This window comes from Myotis yumanensis, unplaced genomic scaffold (genome assembly GCF_028538775.1).
Source record: "Myotis yumanensis isolate MYYU_CA2020_CCGP unplaced genomic scaffold, mMyoYum1.0.hap1 SCAF_7, whole genome shotgun sequence".
Taxonomy (NCBI): domain Eukaryota; kingdom Metazoa; phylum Chordata; class Mammalia; order Chiroptera; family Vespertilionidae; genus Myotis; species Myotis yumanensis.
In genome coordinates this window covers 93,685,106-93,704,557 of record NW_027223758.1, presented here as the reverse complement: position 1 = coordinate 93,704,557, position 19,452 = coordinate 93,685,106, and the positions used below count along the sequence as shown (strand labels likewise).

Below are 19,452 nucleotides of genomic sequence, written 5' to 3'. Positions count from 1 at the left end.
TTGGTTCTTTGTGTGGTTTCTTCCTGTTCCTTATATTAACTTAGGTCCTGTCACCAAGTTATCCTTTTGCATAAAAATAAAGCAGTACTATTTTAAGCAGTTTTTTCCCCTCAAACTTTTCATATTTAGATTTCACTTTTAAATTACTTCACATTACAGATAGGTTTTACCTTTCCTATAGCTCAGACAGTAAATTTTCCACACAGAGGAAAAAGAAAGTGGAAACTGTTTGCTAAATAAAGAATAAATACAAAAGGGGGAAAAAAACCTAAAATATGGAAATAATATTTTGTCTCACTTTAATGAAAGTGAATAATAAAATAAGTTATCAAAACAAGGATGACTGTAGGGAATTTTTATCTCAAGATAAAAATTGCCAGTTTCCTCTTTATAAAAAGTCATTTTTTTATGCTTACAAAACTACGACATGCATAGAAATGCTACATCCTTTGTATTCTAAAAACCAGTTTACAGCGTGGCGTACCTCCCTGCCATGCCCCCTCTGCATGTGATTCTCTTTGTTTTTAATCTTTGAAGGAAAGCAGGGTGGTGGGAGTGAGGCAGCTGACTGAAATGTTGGTCCTGGTAGACCCTCTCCTCCAAGGAAGATGGAGATGGAGGCTGAGACCCCTTTTTGCTGTCCATTTGGGCTCTGGGCATCAGAAGAGATTGTTGTCCGCGCCTTTTAAAATTCGGAGCTGTTCGTTTCCCAGCACTTTAGAAATTAGGTGGGAAAAGCTCATCTGATTGTATTTTCAAACTTCAAAATGTATTTTTGAAGAGACATTTTTTTAATTGGCATCTTAAAGGGATTTCATAAAAATTAGAGAATGATTTGTAAATTTATTTTATGCTTGGAGACATCAATTTATTTGCAAGCAAGCTTGTTTTTACTCTTGATTTCCTATTTGTCCCCCATTAAAAAATATTACAAGGTTACATTTGGGAAAGCATTATTTTTGCTATTCTGGGCTTTCCAGCTTTCTCTCAAACATAGCTTTTTGAGGGGTTAAGATCAATATAGTAGAAAGATAAAGTAGCAGATGGAGGGGGAAGGTGGGGTGTTCATTACAGAATAACAGAGAGCTACTACTTAGAGCTCCATAAACTTTAAAAAATCACTACTGTCTTTTGGGACAGAAAGAACACAATTAGAATACTTGTCACTATAAGAATAGTTGGTCCAACCAACAGAGCCACCCAGCCAGGGCAAGCCTCAGACATACTGGTATTTAACAAGGGCCTTTGCCTGCTTGGAATGCTCTTCCACTAGCTTATCCACAAGTCTCCATGCTTCAGGTGTCTGTGCAAATTTCATCTCAGTGAGTCCATTAGTTACCTACTGCTGCATAACAAATTACCTCAAAACTTTGTGATTGAAAACAACAAACATTATCTCACACAGCTGCTGAGAGTCAGAATCTGGGAATGACTTGGCAGGGTGGTTTTGGCTCAAGGTCTCAGGAGGTTTCAATCAAGGTGTCAACGAGACCCTGGCTGGTGTTCAGTTGGCTGAGCGCTGTCCTGTGCACCAAAAGGTCGCCGGTTTAATTCCAGTCAGGGTACATGCCCAGGTTTCGGGTTTGACCTCCAGTAGTGGGTGTGCAGGAGGCAGCTGATCGATGCTTCTCTCTCCTGGATGTTTCTCTCCCTCTTCCTTCTCCCTCTAAAATCAATAAAAACATGTTTAAAATGAAGATGTCAGTTGAGAATCGTGAAGGAAGGACTGACTGGGAGCAGAGGACCCCCTTCCAAGACAGTTCCCTCATGCTGTTGGCAGAGGCCGCAGTTGCCCACTGGCCGGTGGGAAGCTTCAGCCCTTGGAGACAGCGGCCTTTCCAAAGCCCTCCTGAGTGTCCTCGACGCTTTCCCCAAAGCACTGATCCAAGGAGGAGCAAGGCAGGAGCCACAGGGCCTTTTATAGCCTCGCGTCAGAGACACGCTCTGTCCTTTGTGCAATGCTCACTACACAGGGCAGCCCGCCAGCTGGGAGGGCCTGCAGTCAGGAGTGCCTGGAGGAGGCGGTCTTGGGCCCTCGGGAGGTGGGCTACCACAGTATTTGAGCCTTTACGAGTATCACCGTCCCCTGGTTTATTTTTTCCGTAGAACTTATTTCTACCCGACATGTATTACTCATTTTATTTCTACTCACTAAACATTACTTGGTGAGAGTAGGATTGTTGCTAGCTTTATTCATTGCTGTATTCCCACACACTTGAGTAGAAGCTCAAATATATTTTGAATGCCTGAATGCATAACCGCGTGGTTCAAAGGTTAAAATTGGGAGCATTAGGTTGGAAATGACAAAGACTCTGATCCAATTAGGAAAAGTCTTTACTAGCTGTGCTAGAAGAGGACACTATCTCTTTATCATCGGAGTCACGGATACAAGGGCTGGATGACCTCATGGTGGGTTTGTTACAGAGGAGCACGAGATGGCTACTTGGATTTGTTAATATTTATGGGCCTTTCCATGTCTTCTATTACCCTATCTTTCAAAACACTTTTTTTCTGCTTATGAATGCACATGTATTTTTAAAATTCAAATAATGCCAAAGGTGGAAAAAAAGAAAACAAATCACTCACAGTACAAGATAACCACCATCTATCTACATTATACCGAATGCTTTTTACATACATGTATACATAAATGTGTAAGGACACATGCAGTCACACAAAATACTCATGAAATGAAAAGGCTGCAAAATCAGGACACAGAGTCAAGATTTCCCAGTAAATATGGTTAACTTTTTTTTTAAAATATATTTTATTGATTTTTTACAGAGAGGAAGGGAGAGAGATAGAGAGTTAGAAACATCGATGAGAGAGAAACATCGATCAGCTGCCTCCTGCACATCTCCTACTGGGGATGTGCCCGCAACCCAGGTACATGCCCTTGACCGGAATCGAACCCGGGACCCTTCAGTCCGCAGGCCGATGCTCTATCCACTGAGCCAAACTGGTTTTGGCATGGTTAACTTTTAAAAAACAGTTCCTTTTATAAAAATTACTCATGTTTACTTTAAAACCAAAAGGAATTTAGAAAGTTCAAAGAAGAATGCAAAAGTTATGTGAAAACTTGCCAAGCCATGAGAACCACTGTACTACAAATGTTGGTACCTATCCTTCCAGACATAGAGTCTGAAAGAGAATTAAAACACAAAGCAAAGAAAACCAGAAAAGCCTGTGTGATTTTATTAGGTTTCACAAACTGCCAGAAGCACCTTTTAAATCCCAGGCGTTACACTTCTCAACAAAGAACACATAAGAAAACAAACCAGTTATGAATGTATAAATGGCAGGCACCTTACCATCCAGGGGTGAGCTGACTCGGGGCTGCACTTCGCTCTCCCTGCCCACTGGGAGCTCACCTGCTCCGAGGCTGGAGTGCCCGCTGGCCCAGCCGCCCGGACTGTAGCTCGAGATGCTCTCTGCGTGCCCTTCAGCTCTTACCTGTCCCCTTCTGCCGGGCCAGCCTCGGCCTCACTGGGAGCAGCCGTCAGGGAGCAGAGTGGCAGCCGATGTCAGGTGCTCCGCTGGGCTTCCTGCTCTCGCCGCCCTGGCTTCTCAGGCTCTGCCGCCCGGTGGCTGTGCAGCACCTCCAGGAAGGCACAGGCCTCCTGCTTCCACAAAACAATGAAAACAAAGACCCTAGTTAGTTTGTTGAATTGTTCCGTGTTTTACTGTTTCCAGAAGAACCAAAAACTGCTGAGGAACCATGAGGAAACCTTTTACGTTAATACTCTTCTAAGAAATCCTATCAGCCAACACCATGCACGTGTCCCGTGTGGACCAGGGCCGTGTTCTGGCTCTGCCGCCCCTCTGCTCAGCAGGGCCAATTACACACGTGCCCTGCTGCCTCCAACGAGCGCCCGCAGTTCAGCTGGTGACTCTGCAGGTGGCACACGTGGTCCCAGCAGCTGGGCGTGCAGGAGACAGCAAGAGCAAGCTGTGCCCAGGCCCTGCAGTTTTCTGTTACATAAACATCACCCACAACTGAGACCATCCCTCACGTAACGTAACATTAATAAACACAACGAACACATAGGCATTATTTTACCAAATCACAACTTAAATTCAGTTTAATTCTAGGGCACATCTTGGTCCCAGTATTTTATTTTTAAAACTGATGGTAAGGGCATTTCAATTTATATTATTAGCTCTGACCATAACAGAGGCTGTTGTATGCAAAGCTTTTAAGTCACAATAAAATAGTTATGAAAAGGCAATAACTTGTCTTTTCCCGTTAGCTTTAAAGTGCATCATATTCCTCTAAAATATTTCCCGTGGTATACGTTTAGTTTCCTTGTTTACTTTCCCTAATGTCTGTGCTGCACCTGTTGTCCTCCGTCCTTCCCTTCAGGGAACCGCCTCCTGATTCAACTTTCCAAACCCTGACGGGCCTCGCCCCGCCTCCAGGGCCCCAGCTCCACGTCATAGTCCGGGCTCCGTGGGACCGAGTGCTGCTGGATGCACTTTCTAGAGCAGCGGTTCTCAACCTTCCTGACGCCGCGACCCTTTAATACAGTTCCTCATGTTGTGGGGACCCCCAACCATCACATTATTCCCGTGGCTACTTCTAACTGTCATGTTGCTGCTGTTATGAATCGTCATGTAAATATCTGATATGCAGGATGTATTTTCATTGTTACAAATTGGACATAATTAAAGCACAGTGATTAATCACAAAAACAATATGTAATTATATATGTGTTTTCCGATGGTCTTAGGCGACCCCTGTGAAAGGGTCGTTTGACCGCCAGGTTGAGAACCGCTGCTCTAGAGGCTCATCCGTGGCCTCCGAGGAACCGAGGGAAACGTGGTTGCCAAGCAGGGGCTTTGGGACTGTGTCGGTGAGGCAACCGCCGGGGGCAGTTCCCCTCCGGGGCTGAGGGGGGCCCGGGTGCACGGACCGGGCCCTACCATCCCGTGGACCCAGGGCCGCCCGCGGCCGGCTCCGGGGAGGCCCAGGCCAGCAGGGGCCGCAGGCGGTCCGGGTTCAGCCTCCCGTCCAAAGCCGCTCTGGCGGTGCCCCTGACAAACCACCGTTAAATATGGGCCAAGCCGCCGGTGCGGGAGCCCGCCGTGTCACCACTTTACCCTTTTCCCTTTATTTAATTCTAATTTTAATCGGTAGTAATAGTCTACAGAGTGTGCCTCTCCGTCGGATGTTCGATCCCTTGCACCGCTTTTGGTCTGAGTTTTGCTCCATCAATAACTCGCCGCCGGTCCCGGTGCCGCGCCTCCTCCAGTTCCCACCCCGGGAACCCTACTCCGCCACCCGGAGGAAACGGGAACCCCACCCCGCCGCCCGGAGCCGGTCTCCGTCCGAGGCGCCGCGCTTCCGGTCCGGCGACCGCAGGGCTCGCTCCGCCCAGGGGCGCGGGGCGTCGGGGACGCTCCCGACAAAGGCCGCGGAGCCTCGCTGCACCGCCGCCGCCTTCAGCTGAGGGCCCTCGGCGACCGGAGGTGGCGGCCCCGGAGTCGTCCTCCTCCTCACCGTCTCCCGCCCGCCTGGTCGGCACCCGCGGCCGCAAGTGACCCGCTTACATCTCCTCCTGGGATGGGATGGATAAAACGGGGCGAAAACCGCCCTTGTCCGGGACAGACGTTGAGATTCTGCTTCCAGGCAACTGCCAACAGTTTGGCTCAAATAAACCCACAAAAATCCTATGCAGGTTCCAATGTTTCCTCAGGTTAACAGGTGCTCACCACAGGGCTACCTCTCCTCAGGCCGAGGAGGCTCAGGAGAGCTCGGCGCAGGGACCCAGGGCAGCCCCGTCCCAGCCTGCCCTGCGCGAACCTCCCGGAAGGGGGCGAGCCAGGCCCCGCCCATGCTGGGGAAAGCCTGGCTAGGATTGGCCCCCGCCACGCTCTGCAAGGCCCGGGCTTCCGGTCCCGCGGCCCCGCCTCCATTGCCGCCCCGGAGCCGCCCTGGGACCCCGCCCACGCGGAAAGGGGAGGAGCCTCTTGCGCGAAGGGCTCCACTGGGGTCGGGCGGCCGTCGCCGGCTTAAACGCCGGGGCCGAGGGTCACGTGGGCGGGCTGGGGGCGTGGCACCCGGAAGCGGCCTCCGGATCGCCGCCACCGCAGCCCGGCCGGACCCCGGTGCCTTCCTGGGTGCCACTGGCCCTGCCCCGCGCTGGCTGCCACCCCCGCGGCCCCCGGCCCCCCGGCGCCGCCCGCCATGGGCGAGGAGGACTACTACCTGGAGCTGTGCGAGCGGCCGGTGCACTTCGAGAAGGCGAACCCTGTCAACTGCGTCTTCTTCGACGAGGCCAACAAACAGGTGGGAGCCGCCCGCACCCTCCTCCCAGCACGGCCTGGACCCGGGGCCGCGGCCGCCCGCGCGCCCGGCGGGGTGCCGGGACCAGTCGGGCCTCCGCCCGCGCCTTCCTGTCGGGGCGGGGACCAGCCTCCTCCGGCCGGGCTCCCCCCGCCCTTGGGCCGCGAGTCCCGCGCTGAGAACTCCGTTATCCCGGGAATTTTGGGGGGAGCATTGGGGGGCAGAGCAGGCTGCTTACGCGGCGCCTCCCAAACCGGATGAGAACGCGGGGCTCCCGGGCCCGGGCCGTCTGCGCAGTTCGGGGTGGTAACCGTTTTGGTTCCTCCCCTCGTTTCTTAAAATTCACGTGAGCACCTGGCATCCCCGATGGGCGCGCGGCTGGGCAGCGGCCCCAGGGCTGGGGTCGCTGTGGGCTGGGACAGTGTCTCTTCCCTCGCAGGTGTTCGCGGTGCGATCAGGCGGAGCCACGGGGGTGGTGGTTAAAGGCCCGGATGACAGGAACCCCATCTCCTTCAGGTAACAGTATTAACGTGCAGAGTGAGTTCGACATGTACATGGCGTGTTCTGCTTCTCATGCCGGAGGTGGTGCTCACATGTGTCCTCTGCCCCCGTAAGAGCTCTGAAGCCGCGTGTGCCGACCTGTGCCCGCAGGGAGAGGACCGGACCGCGGACACGCGGACACCTTGTCCCAGCGACATGACATGGTGGAGGGAGGAGTCCCCTGGATTTGGGAACCGGATCCTCCCCAGCAGGGCACCGCTTCCCGGCACTTGAAGCTAGCAAGTCCTTGCCTGTTGGCGTGCCCGTGTCCTTTCCTGACGGGGACCTGCCTTCCTCCGGTCTTTGCAGAGAGTCTGGAAGGTGGAGGGGCTCCTGGTCAGGGTTTTCCAGTAAAAACGTGTGTTAAGAAAACCAGCTCCGACTGTGCTTAAGGCGGCTGGCGGTCCCAGCTTATGCACGCTGAGCCGGTCATGAGGAAGAGCATCTCGGTTCACTTCAGATCGCAGTGGCGGTGACACCCTGCTGTGAGGATGGTCGCCATAATCCTGTGGTCACAGAAGAAAATACACTGGAGGCCCTCAGTTCAGGGGGGACTTTGAGTTTTTTTAGCTGGCCTGTACTACAGGAAACCTTTTTGAAGTAGAAAAGGAATCCCGTGGGCAGTGCCTGTGCGAGGCATCAGGCGCGTGAAGGCTTTGGATCGCCGGGCGCCCTTCTGCAGAGCGCAGAGCTGTGGTGTGGAGACAAGTGAGGGGCACACGTTTCCTGTGCAGGTGCTGTGCCAGAGTGTGGGCACAGGAGAGGCAGCATTGATGGTGGAGCAGGAGGGGAAGGCCTCAGAAAGGAGGGAGGCGGCCCTGGAGCAAACTTGAGAGCTGGAACGGACGGTTCTAGGTGGGGAAGAGAGGAGGCGGCTTCCGGGTGGAGAGCACCCCACGGGCAAGGGCGAGCGAGCACGGGGTGGGAACTCCAGGTCTGTGTGACTGACGCCCATGTGTCCGTGCGGGAAGGGGAGGCAGAGGTGTGGCCACTGGCAGGGGTCAGCTTGAACCTACGTGTTCCGCTGCGGAATCAGGGCTTTATCTGGTTCCTGAAGCGGTGAGGTGGGCGTGGCATGATCCTGTCAGTGTTTGGAAAGACCACGCTGATCATAGCCTTGACACTGGATTAGTTGGGAGCCTGCCCGTCAGGGGGGAGAGGATGCCGGGGTCTGGGCCAGCGTGGTGCAGACCACACTGAGGGCAGTGGAGACTGGTATCGCAAAGGCCCTCGGCGTCAATAAGAGTGAGCCATGAGGGCCCAGATTTGGGGGCTCAGTAGTGTTTGAGGGGGAAGATACTGAATTTACCCTCTTTTAAAAACATGTTATTTATTGTTAATAGCCTTACTGTGGTATAATTATTAACTGAACATATTTAACAGTCATTGATGAGTTTTGACGTGTGTGCACCATGAAACCATCACCATAATCAAGAGAACGAGCACCTGTACCAGGGCTTCCACACGCCCTCCGTGAGCCTCTCTTGATTTCCCTTTGTTGGAGGTGGTTGTGAGGCTTCTGGGCGGGGCCTGCTTGAGCCCCCAGGGAGTGGGTCGAACGCTCGGTTCAGAAGCTTTGCTGTCCCAGCGATGGAGAGAGAAGGCCGTCATCTGTGGAGGTGCCTGTGGCATCGGAATACCTCCTCCAGGCACCGCCATAGAGCATCAGATACAGTGGGTTGTAATGTGTTTGCTGGTGGAGGTCTTGCCTCCACTTTGTAAAAACATAACATCTGTCAAGCATTATACAGTGAAGTGCAACAACACAAGGTATCCCTGTATTTGTATAAAGTGATTTTCTGGTGAAAGTGCAGGTGACTTCCATTTTCCCGCCGCGTTACGCAGCTCTGCGAATTTCTCCAGCAGCTTGTTGCTCCTGGATTGTTTTCTGAAAAGAGATACTACCGATAGCATCAGAAACATAAGTTTAATTTTAAACTAAGATTTGCTGCTTCCTGAATATTTAATTTCTTTTCTTCTCAAATGATAGAAGCTAGACTTCAGTTATTAAATGGAACTCTTAACATACTCGTTCTCCTTACAGAATGGAAGACAAAGGAGAAGTGAAATGCATTAAGTTTTCCTTAGAAAACAAGATACTAGCTGTCCAGAGGACCTCAAAGGCTGTGGTAAGACATCCCTCTAAATATGGCATAAAGGAAGCATTTTTGCATAAAGGAAGCATTTTAGAAGTGCATCTGGAAGAGAATGAATTGCAGACTTCCAGTGTTAAAGGAGCCGCTTGTTATTTTAAAGCCATGAAAGCTGTAACTATGGAGCACTCCTGTATCAGCCTTTGGAGTTCTTGAAGAAAGACGTGAATGGATAAATACTGGTGACCTTAGTTTGTCCGTTTTATTTAAAAAACTAATTTGGAACCTCAGGCATCTCTTGTATGGATTAACAGCCAGCATAGGTTGCGTGAGGAATAATTTTGGCTACTTTGTGAATTACCCTGTAAACTGGAGTAACTCCATGAAGTCACTTCTCTTTGAATGCTTGGTCTAATGGGAACAGGTATTCATAGTTGGAGCCGTCTGTTGGCATCTTAGCCTTTATAAATATTCATCATCACATTTGCAAAGCAGAGAAAAAACTGTTGATAAAGAGGCAGCACCCTCATTCCTTCCATCAGTATCAATTGCTAAAATTTTTGGAGAGCCTCTTGTGCAATGTAGAGCAGCACAGTTCTCTGAAATCAACCATTTGAATTAATTTTCCAAATCGGTTTCTAAACCCTCACTGAATATTTGGGTTAACTTTTTAAAAAATTGAATTGTCAGCCAACTGCTGTTAAGGAGGCAGATTGTTCAGATTGGTCTTTTTATTTTTCCTGTCTTTGGGTTTTTGTTGGTTTTTTTCTAATCACTTTTTAAATGTACTTCTCTTTTTCTTTTGTCTGTTGTGTACTAAAGTAGGTTGCTGCCTGATCCAAATTTATCCTGTGTTTCTTTCTAGGAGTTTTCTAATTTCATCCCGGATAGTTCTCAGTTAGAATACACTCAAGAGTGCAAGGTACGGGCCGCGTCCTTTCCCCTCTGGTCTGTGTTCGGCTGGGGGGCTGGTAGCTGAGTGCAGACGGGAGGGGACAGTGCTTGTGCTAAGAGGTGCTGCCTGTGGGCTCCGTGACCCGGACAAGCTGTGAGCCTGTTTCTTCATCTGAAGACAGAGTTGGAGGATCACCTGGGTGGTGGGTGGCACTACTCCTGCTGCCCCGCCCTCTCTGGGGACAGGCCTGAGCGGCCTCTTTGGAGGTTCGCAGAAGAGGAGGTTTTTCCTTTATTGGTGATGTTTTCTTCCTCGGTCTGACCTTGTCATGCCCCCTTTCTTCTCTTAGGTGTAGATTCTAGCCCATGTTCATCAGACTTGCTGGGTGTAATGAACGAGGCTGCAGCAGGCGCAGCTCAGATGGCAGGGTGGCCCCGGAGACTGGCAGGAGTTGCTAGTGGAAGGGGTGGCTCTCGGCATCTCTGTAGTGTGTTTGCTAGTGGAGGTGTGGGTAGGCTCCTCAACGAGGAAAGAAACATCGCCAAGTAGCTGCCCCTTCACAGGCGCTCCTGCTCCTGAGCAGCCACACGCAGGCCTAGCCTGCCTGCCCTCCGGCCCGGGCCCAGGTTCACCAAGGGAGTCGGGCTGTGGCTCCAGCTGCAACCCCACCTGGGTCAACACTCAGTGAGGACCTCTAGGCCTTTATACTTTTACAAGCTGTGTGACCAGGAGAGGTCAGCTGTCCTTTGGTCCTAAAGGGAGGAGCTGAGCACTGAGGGCTGGTCAGTTACCTTGCTGCTTCTCCTCCTGTTCTGCTGACTCGGGCACTTCAGTGGGTGTTCCAGGGGAAAATCCGGGGTCACTGTATTGAAAAGAAAGTTTGATTTGTTAACAGTAGTTTTCGTTAAAGAGCAATACAGAGTATTCTACGATTTTTCTTTCCAGACCAAGAACGCCAACATACTAGGGTTCTGCTGGACCAGTTCCACGGAGATCGTCTTCATCACAGACCAGGGAATCGAGTTTTACCAGGTATCTGCGTCACTGCCGCTGGAGGAAGGTCTGCAGGAGCAGCTTGTGAATTCAGCACTAAATAGACCGTTTGAGATTCCAGAACGTGAATCTCTTGACTGGGCTTTTTTCTAATTATAAGTAACATGCTTTTTATGAAACGTGCAAACATTACTGAGATAGAGTATATGGAAAGTAACAGTTTCCTATAGTCTCTAGAACACACCTGTTAGAAAAAGGGCGCCACTCCCCGACATGGGAGGCATGGCGTTCGGCCGATGCTGCCGGCGGGTGGCTGATGGGCGCCCAGCTGGGGTTCGTTTGCTCGTTTCCATGGTGAGGAAAGGTCGCTGCTGCTGGCTCTGGTGGCTGGTGCCTGAGAAGGTGAGGCTCGGCGCTGGGTCATGCAGGGGAGTGGCCGCCCAGACCGTGACTGTGCGGCTGAGCTCACTTCCCCTCAGGGTTGTGGGCAGTCAGTGAGCCGGGTCTGTACAGCACTGAGCACCGGATCCATGCCTGGAAGCTATCGTAGCTAAAAATAGTACTTTTCCATTTAAGTTACTGTTTTTATTACTTTTTAACTTGCAGTCTGCTGACACTTGGCTGCTCTTTAATGAAGGCTGTCTCGCACTCGCCTCAGGTGTTGCCAGAGAAGCGGAGCCTGAAGCTCCTGAAGAGCCAGAGCCTGAACGTGAACTGGTACCTGCACTGCCCCGAGAGCTCCGTCATCCTGCTCTCCACCACCGTCCTGGGCAGCGTGCTGCAGCCCTTCCACTTCCGGGTGAGAGCGGCCACTAAAGCAGTATTCCCTCCGACCCCGAGTGCCCCTGCAGTACTTCAAGGGCAAGTACTCCAACACTAACCGTGCGGCGTCCGACCACTCGCGGCGCCTGTGTCTTCCCCCTCCAGGGGTGGCTCATTCTGGGGGGACAGACCAGGAGTGCGTTCTCTGCCCTCGGTGATTGTAGGTGCGGAACACAAAACATCAAGGGTCGACACACCTAACACTCTCTTTCCCCACAGGCTGGCACTATGACAAAGCTGCCCAAGTTTGAGATCGAGTTACCAGCGGCACCCAAGTCCACTAAACTGAGCCTTTCTGAGAGAGACATTGCCATGGCAACCATGTATGTTTGTCTCTTGAGAGACTTCCTTTTGTAATTGCTTTTAGTGATGCAGCTACTAGAAGTGCGTTACAAATACTCAGGTGGCCATGGACCCACAAGGACTTCCCTTCCCTGTTAGTGCCTGGGGCCTGTGACCACAGAGCTTACGAAGGCCGTCTTCTTGGCCTGCATTTTAGATTTTGTTGGCTTCGTGGTCTGAGGAAAGTCCTTTCGTCATCTAATCTGATGAAATGAGAACATTGGGCCAGTTCACACCCCTTCCCCTTCACTTTGTAGTAGGCGTTTTGTTTTTGACGACTGCAAGCGTGTTGTTGGCTGCAAAGTATTCCATGCAGGACTGTTTCATGATTTACTGGACTAGAGCCGCAGACTCAGCACTGAGGATGGAGGGTTTCTCACAGCACACGTGACTCTGTGTCTGTTCTCTAACAGCTACGGGCAGCTGTACGTCCTCTTCCTGCGGCACCACTCGCGGGCCTCCAGCAGCGCGGGAGCCGAGGTGGTGCTGTATCACCTGCCCCGGTACGCGCCTCCCGAGGGGACGTGGGAATGGACGCTTGTCGACCCCTTTGTGACCTCTCCGTTCCCCACAGAGAAGGCGCCTGTAAGAAGACGCACATCCTGAAGTTGGGCCGCACGGGGAAGTTCGCCCTGAACGTGGTGGACAACCTGGTGGTCGTGCACCATCAGGACACGGAGGTGGGAGCCGCGGGGTCAGGTCTGCGTGGTACGCGTTGGGTTGCTCAAAAGAGTTGCGAAAATGAACAAAGCCTTCTGAACACAGACTGGAAAGTGCTTTCTATGCTAAAGGTTTTAGATAGTTTAGAAGAAACAGTGATTCCGTGTCATTAAGAATAATTAAAAACTCTTTCAGAAAATAGCACACGAGGAGAGTGACTGTGGAACAACTGTCTCAGCTGTGTTCACTGCCGACCCTCTGCTATGTGTCTCCCTGTAGGTCCTTTGTGAGCAGGGATGAGCACGGTTTGAGGCCGTGTGGCCCAAGAGAAAGAGGTGGGATGGGTCCTGCTCTTTCTGTGCCACTAGGGGGCGTCTCCCAGGCCTCCTGGAGGTGCCACCGCGGCTCTAATGAGTTGGGACTGAAAGGTCTTCTGACGCCCCTTAGCGGGAGCTTGTCAGCCCTGTCAGGACTCTGTGAGGGAGATGGAAATGGAAGGGACAGTTGTAATGTCAGAGCACATTCTTCCTGAGAGAAGAACTAGGGATGGGATGCAAACACAGACTTTTTAAAATATAGATATATTTTTATTGACTTCAGAGAGGAAGGGAGAGGGGGAGAGAGAAACATCAGTGATGAGAGAAACATGGATTGGCTGCCTCCTGCACTCCCCACATTGGGGATCAGGTCCACAACCTGGGCCTGTGCCCTGACCAGGAATTGAACCTCAGCCTCCTGGTTCATAGGTGGGCGAGCCACTGAGCCACGCCGGCCGGGCTAAACACAGGCTCTTTAAATGAATCTGAAATAGCAAGCTAGGAGGTCATGAAAGGGTTAACCGCTGTGGTGTGTCTTGGCATCACAGTCTGTTCTTTCCTGCACTTCAGACGTCAGTAATATTTGACATCAAGTTACGAGGAGAGTTTGACGGCACCGTTACCTTCCATCACCCCGTGCTTCCTGCTCGATCCATTCAGCCCTATCAGATCCCCGTGGCAGGTAAAGGGAGTCACCGTGTCGGTGGGGCCACGTTCGGGTGCAGTGCGAGTCTGTGCAGAGGGTCCCAGATCTGTTTGCTTTCGTGAAGCCGTTTTCTGGGCTTGTTCTCGACCACAACTTCCTCCTCGCGTCTCTACACACAGTTGCTGCAGGCTTTCAGAAGTGGTACATGTTGAGTATGTGTTGGCCACACACTTACATGTTCTCCCTGTGTAGGTCCTGCTCCTGTGACCAGCCAGTCTCCGGTCCCCTGTAAGCTCTGTATCCTTGACAGAGGCGCTGGCGCTGTGCAGGGAGCTCCTCCCGCTACCCTCCTGTCTGAGAGGGAATGACGTTTCAGGAACCGAAATGGGGAGGTTTCCTACCAGGAGGGACGGGCACTTGGCGTAGCCTCAGCCAACGGTGGGGGCGAGTTTAATCAGAGCGGGTTTGCCTTTTGTTGCCCTCACTTCGGGGCTAGAATTTCCTATAGCCTGCAGATTCCTCGTCCTGGATCGTCTTTCAGCCTGACATCATCATCAGCGCAAGCCAAGGTGGGTCAGAGGGGGGAGTGCCTGTTGCCCCCGTATTTGGGGAGATGCAGCTTGAACATAGAGGGTGCGTGGTTGCCTGGTGTCTCCCGGGCACGCAGTAGTTTGGCTGTCAGTCCTGTTGTCAGCATGTCCTGCATGTCCTAGACTGGCTTCGGTTTGTGAGAAAAAGCCACCGACTGCTGTGCAGTACTTTTGGGTTTTGTTCTGGTTCGAGTCATACAGTGACATCGCTGCCTCTCGAACCCAGGTTACCTCTGGAACCTGCAGGTGAAGCTGCAGCCCATCGTCAACCTCCTGCCAGACAAAGGACGCCTGATGGACTTTCTCCTCCAGAGAAAGGAGTGCAAGATGGTCATCCTGGCCGTCTGCTCCCAGAGTAAGGGGGGCTCCTTCCTGTCGTCTGAGTCCAGCCTGTGCTGCCCCACCTTCCCAGGCCTGTCTGCAGCCTGTGGCCCACTCTTCACTTGAAGGGTGGGTGACTTACGCCCCCGGAAAGGCTGCTAAATAGAAAAAGGACTTGTAGTGCCTGGCTGGTGTGGCTCAGTGGTTGAGCGTCGACCTATGAGCCAGGAGGTCACAGTTGGACTCCCTGTCTGGGGGCTGCCTCCCAATCAGTGATGTTTCTGTCTCCCTCCCTCTCTGAAGTCAGTAGATGGATATGCCGTGTGGGGACTTGGGTAGAAAGACCAGAGAGTAAACCGGATGGTTCCAGGTGAAAGCGAGTCTGAGCCTGGGCGCACCTGGGGTCGGGGCTCCCGCCCCTCCTTTTAAAGCAAACATTTTTCAGAATCCGTCTCTGCCTCCCTAACATCTACATTGAGAATCTCACTGATAGGGTCACAGCTACTCTCTCCAGGAGCCAGAGAGGGCCTGTGAGCTCCAGGCTTCAGGTCTCCACGCTGGACGCTCCTCTGGGTGCCCTTAAGGCACATGTGTGCTGCTGGCCTGGGGGGAGTGCTGCTGCCTGGCAGCGTGCGCTGCAGGCGGAGCTGGCTGACCTGTGCACGTGGATTCTTCCCAGTGCTGAGCGGGTCGGACAGAGCAGCCCTGCCCGTGGTAGCCACTGTCTTCGACAAGCTCAACCAGGAGTACAAGAGGTACCTGGACGCCGAGCAGAGCTACACGGCGGTGAGTGACGGGCGCTGTGCTGGAGGCTCCTCCGCCCCCACCTGGTAGTTGTACTTTGGGGCAGAAATGGCAGGACACTCAGCACCCGGCGTCCCATTGGCGGGAGGCTCCATCTCTTCTGTGGTTTCATCTGTTGGATCTTAGATGTAGATAGATCCTTGGTCTTCTATTTTATAGATAAAATTGGTCTCGTCTTGGCATTACTTTTTTTATACATGTTTCTACCAAGCCAGAGCCTAGTCTTAGTTAATTAAAAGTAGAACCATTTGCCATGTCTTTCTCCCTCTCCTACATAACGTTAGTGCACCCGTCTTCTGAAGCCAGACAGAAAAGGGGTTAGGACAAGTGGGATGAGTGATTTCACTTAAAGAACCTAGTTAGTCCTCAAGCTGAAAATGGAAGGTTCTAAGCAGTAACAGAAAGGCCAGCACCCCACCCCCCTTCAGTGACAACAGGATGGAGTGGCCGAGGCTAGGAGCTGTGGGTCCTGCCCGTCAGACACGGTTCCGCCAGGTGGGGAGGCTGAGCTCGTCTCGCTCCTTCTCTCCGTCCTGCTGCTCTGTGGGTGTCGGCAGTCTGGTGGCAGTTTCTGTGCGTCCTGCTCTGTGGCTCTTGGCTTCCTAAGCGCTGGCTGGTGGAGTGTGATCTGTCTGCAGCCCTGCAGTACCTGGCGCTGCTGAGCACTGCAGGCTCTCGGGCCCCGCCCAGCTCCTGCCCTCAGGGTCTGCACTGGTCTCGGGCTTTGGAAGTTAGGAGACGCCCTTGCAGGTTTGGCTCAGCGGATAGAGCACCGGCCTGTGGACTGAAGGGCCCAGGGTTCAATTCCGGTCAAAGGCACATGCCCTGGTTGTGGGCTCAATCCCCAGTAGGGTGCAACAGGAGGCAGTGATCAGTGATTCTCTCTCATCATTGATGTTTCTCTCTCCCCCTTTCCCTTCCTCTCCGAACTTAGGCCATGGAGTCGATCTCGGAGCTTTTCTAGGCAGTAGTAGTTGGGGAGCCTTATTTATTCAAAGTCTAGGCATAGACTCATTACACAAGTGTGTCCTTTAAGATTAAGGCTTCATAAAGCACAGGTGCCATTTCATTTTTATTAGATAACAAGGGCCAGGTCGACTGTGATTGAGAAAATTAGGGAGTCGGTAAGGGGTTAAAAACAGGATGCTGTCCCTTAAGAGAAGACGATGCTTATGCTGGTAGCTCCATCCACCGTGAACATGGGTTTTGTCAAGATGACCAACTGACTTGTTTCTCGAGTAGACTCTGCCCCAGAGAGCACAGGAAGTAGCTCCGTCCAAGTTGTGACCTGTGTCACCCCTGCTCAGGCTTGAGGCTCACAGCATCTCGGAGTTCCGTCTTTTTTGGATTAACTGCAAACGCCGTCACCTGGAGGTGGTGACGGTGACACCTGTAATGTGTTGCGTAGGCGGCGGAAGCTGGGCAGAGCCGGTGCAGCCCGCTCCTCCGCAGGCCGGTGCGGACCCAGGCCGTGATCGACCAGTCCGACATGTACACCCACGTGCTGTCGGCACTGACGGAGAAGAAGGTGAGTGACTGCCGTCAGCTGCTCCGGACAAAGGCTCTCAGAACAGATCCTTGGAAGGGACTTGAGGGAAACTAGGACTCAGAATGGCTGGTATTCTGGTGAGGACCTATGCTGGTAGTTTGGCCTCTAACACTCAGGACTAAACATGTTCTTGAGGAGGGAGAATCTGAGGGGGTTTGTGCAAAACCTGCCACATAGCCCTGGGCCAGTTTAATAGGGCAAAGGGGCAGGAATAAAGGGAGGAATTCCACGGGAGCTCCTGCAGCTCCTAAGACCACCTTTGCTTTCTCCCAGGAGACGCCCCCCAAGTTTGTGATTGCCGTGCTGATGGAGTACATTCGCTCTCTCAACCAGTTCCAGGTTCCAGTGCAGGTACCTCCGGGTCAGAGGCGCAGGGATCGCTAAGGCAGCAGCACTGTCCCTATCCTGACTACGATGCCGTCTATGTGCTAAGGGCCCGCTGTCCTGACTCGGCGTCCGAGCCATTTCCTGACCCGCCACGTGGTGCTGAGTCAGGATGAGCCCTGTCATAGAGGCTGGGCTCTTCCCCCGCACACGGGCCCCTTCAGTGACGGGAGCTCATCAGTTAGAGCAGCTGCAGCCCCGCCACACCTGAACCCTGTCTCCTTGTCTGCCGTAGCACTACCTGCACGAGCTCGTCATCAAGACGCTGGTCCAGCACAACCTGTTCTACACGCTGCACCAGCTCCTGCAGTACCACGTGCTCAGCGACTCCAAGCCTCTGGTGGGTGCCGCCAGGGTTACTCTGTCATTAACAGCGTCCAGCACCTTGTGCTGAATAGGCCGGAAACCTGTCTTTCAGGCGTGTCTGCTGTTATCCCTGGAGAGCTTCTACCCTCCTGCTCACCAGCTGTCGCTGGATATGTTGAAGGTAAGGTGCGTCCATGTTTCCAGGGCGTAAGCGTCTGCTGTGCTGGCACTCACTCGGGCTTCTCTCCAGCGCCTCTCGACGGCGAACGATGAGATCGTGGAAGTGCTGCTGTCCAAGCACCAGGTGCTGGCCGCCTTGCGGTTCCTCCGGGGTGTCGGGGGCCATGACAGTGTCTCTGCACGCAAGTTCCTGGATGCGGCGAAGCAGACCGAAGACCGCATGCTGTTCTACACCATCTTCCGCTTCTTCGAGCAGCGGAACCAGCGCTTACGGGGGAACCCCAGTTTCACCCCAGGTGAGAGGCGCAGCCGTGAGTAGGCCTGGGCAGCTGCAGGCTCCTGGCAGGACGACCCCGGCAGCAGGTGGGCCAGGAGCCCTCGGTTAGAACTCCTGAGTTCGGTTTTAAACAGTCACAACAGCCAGCCTCGCCCTCAGCCCGTCATTCGTAGTGGAGTGAACTCCGAGTGCCCGGGGACCTAACTGATCCGGAACTTGAAGTGTTTGGGGAGGAGAAGCATATGCAGGCCGATCCAGGGTCTGAGCCAGCTCAGGTCTGACAGCTGCTCTTGGACAGGAACCGGTGCCTGAGGCTTTAAAGGGGCCTGGGGCTTATTAATGTTTCTGGGTCAGGCAGGAAACATGGGCAAGTCATCTGCTGTCCAAAGGCATGAGATCCAAGGTGGGGAGGAGCAGGCAACCTTATTGCAGGTCTCCCAGCTCTGCCAGCTCGGAGTCAGGGCACTGGGACCACGGCAGGTCAGCCCCACCGTGGGTGCTGGGGCGGGGAGGGCCCTGACCAGGTGTGCAGAGGCGTGAGCTCTGAGAACGGAAAGGACAGTCCAGAAGCTGAGGACAGAGTGCTTATGGGAGAGAGTAAGTTAGACCCAGCACCTGGGGGCGGCTGTGCTCACCTGCTTCCCTCTGTGCCCCCAGGAGAACACTGCGAAGAGCACGTGGCTTTTTTCAAACAGGTTTTTGGAGACCAAGCTCTCATGAGGCCTACGACGCTCTGAAACCACACGCTCGTTCTTATATATATAAAATGTATAAAGTTAATTTATTGCATTAATAAAGCTCTTTAAACTACAAAATACTATAATAAAGTACCTGCAACATCCTCAAATGTTACTAAAAATGCGGTGGAATTTGTGTGGTGGCTCACTCCTCAAAAAGGAGCGGTATTGCACTGATTGGCCTTCACGACGGCCAGGGAGCCGAGCGCCTCCACAGCGTCCAGTGTCAACCTTCCCTCGCTGAGAGTCGGGTTTCATGCCGGGAGAACTGGAGGCGCGTCCAGGGCTGCCTCCAGGGTTAGTAACACATTCCTGAGTGGACAGGCGCGTGGCCAGAGCGGCTGCTGTCAGATCCATCGCCTGAGTCTGGTGACGTCCCGTGTTCAACTTAACCTGACAACGCAGCTCCTTCCACCAGGGAACTGACCGACCCGCAGACACAGTTCCAAGTCCCAGGCCCCGTGAGGGGCTAGAAATTGAGCTGCTCTCTCTCTGTGCCTCTGTGTCGCTGTTGCGTGGCCAGGCTTTTGGCTTTATTTACCGATGGTCCTGGGAAGGAGAAAGAAGCTGTGTCATTTCTTTAGGAGGTTTCTCCATCTATTTCAATGCTTCCACTTGGTTACAAAGCTATAAATTGGGTTTGGAACCTTTCTCTGCCAAGGGCCATTTGGATATTTGTAACATCATTCGTGGGCCATACAAAATTATAA

General features: G+C 52.8%; 2 protein-coding genes across 2 annotated transcripts in view; one reads left to right on the top strand and one right to left on the bottom strand.

Annotated features, from left to right (window-relative positions):
• The first annotated feature begins 6,003 nt into the window (after positions 1-6,003).
• Positions 6,004-18,852, top strand: RMC1 (regulator of MON1-CCZ1). The gene is made up of 20 exons (XM_070421276.1): positions 6,004-6,289; positions 6,726-6,802; positions 8,871-8,955; positions 9,785-9,841; positions 10,760-10,846; positions 11,466-11,606; positions 11,849-11,952; positions 12,385-12,474; positions 12,546-12,651; positions 13,519-13,630; positions 13,847-13,891; positions 14,110-14,163; positions 14,411-14,539; positions 15,185-15,291; positions 16,718-16,837; positions 17,132-17,209; positions 17,478-17,582; positions 17,661-17,729; positions 17,799-18,024; positions 18,663-18,852. The coding sequence occupies exons 1-20, from the start codon at positions 6,188-6,190 to the stop codon at positions 18,740-18,742; spliced, it is 1,974 nt and encodes a 657-aa protein (XP_070277377.1). The 5' UTR covers positions 6,004-6,187; the 3' UTR covers positions 18,743-18,852.
• NPC1 (NPC intracellular cholesterol transporter 1) overlaps positions 18,766-19,452 on the bottom strand; it is a 37,676-nt gene continuing 36,989 nt past the window's right edge. The window contains 1 exon segment of the mRNA XM_070421275.1: positions 18,766-19,291. Coding sequence (XP_070277376.1) covers positions 19,212-19,291 — 80 coding nt within the window. The 3' untranslated portion in view covers positions 18,766-19,211.

Bases quoted from the DNA above. Each gene is read 5' to 3' on its own strand.
- RMC1 (XM_070421276.1), top strand. From the start codon at position 6,188: ATGGGCGAGGAGGACTACTACCTGGAGCTGTGCGAGCGGCCGGTGCAC. The intron at 15,292-16,717 runs GTGAGTGACGGG...TGTGTTGCGTAG, and splicing joins CCGAGCAGAGCTACACGGCG to GCGGCGGAAGCTGGGCAGAG. The intron at 16,838-17,131 runs GTGAGTGACTGC...GCTTTCTCCCAG, and splicing joins CGGCACTGACGGAGAAGAAG to GAGACGCCCCCCAAGTTTGT.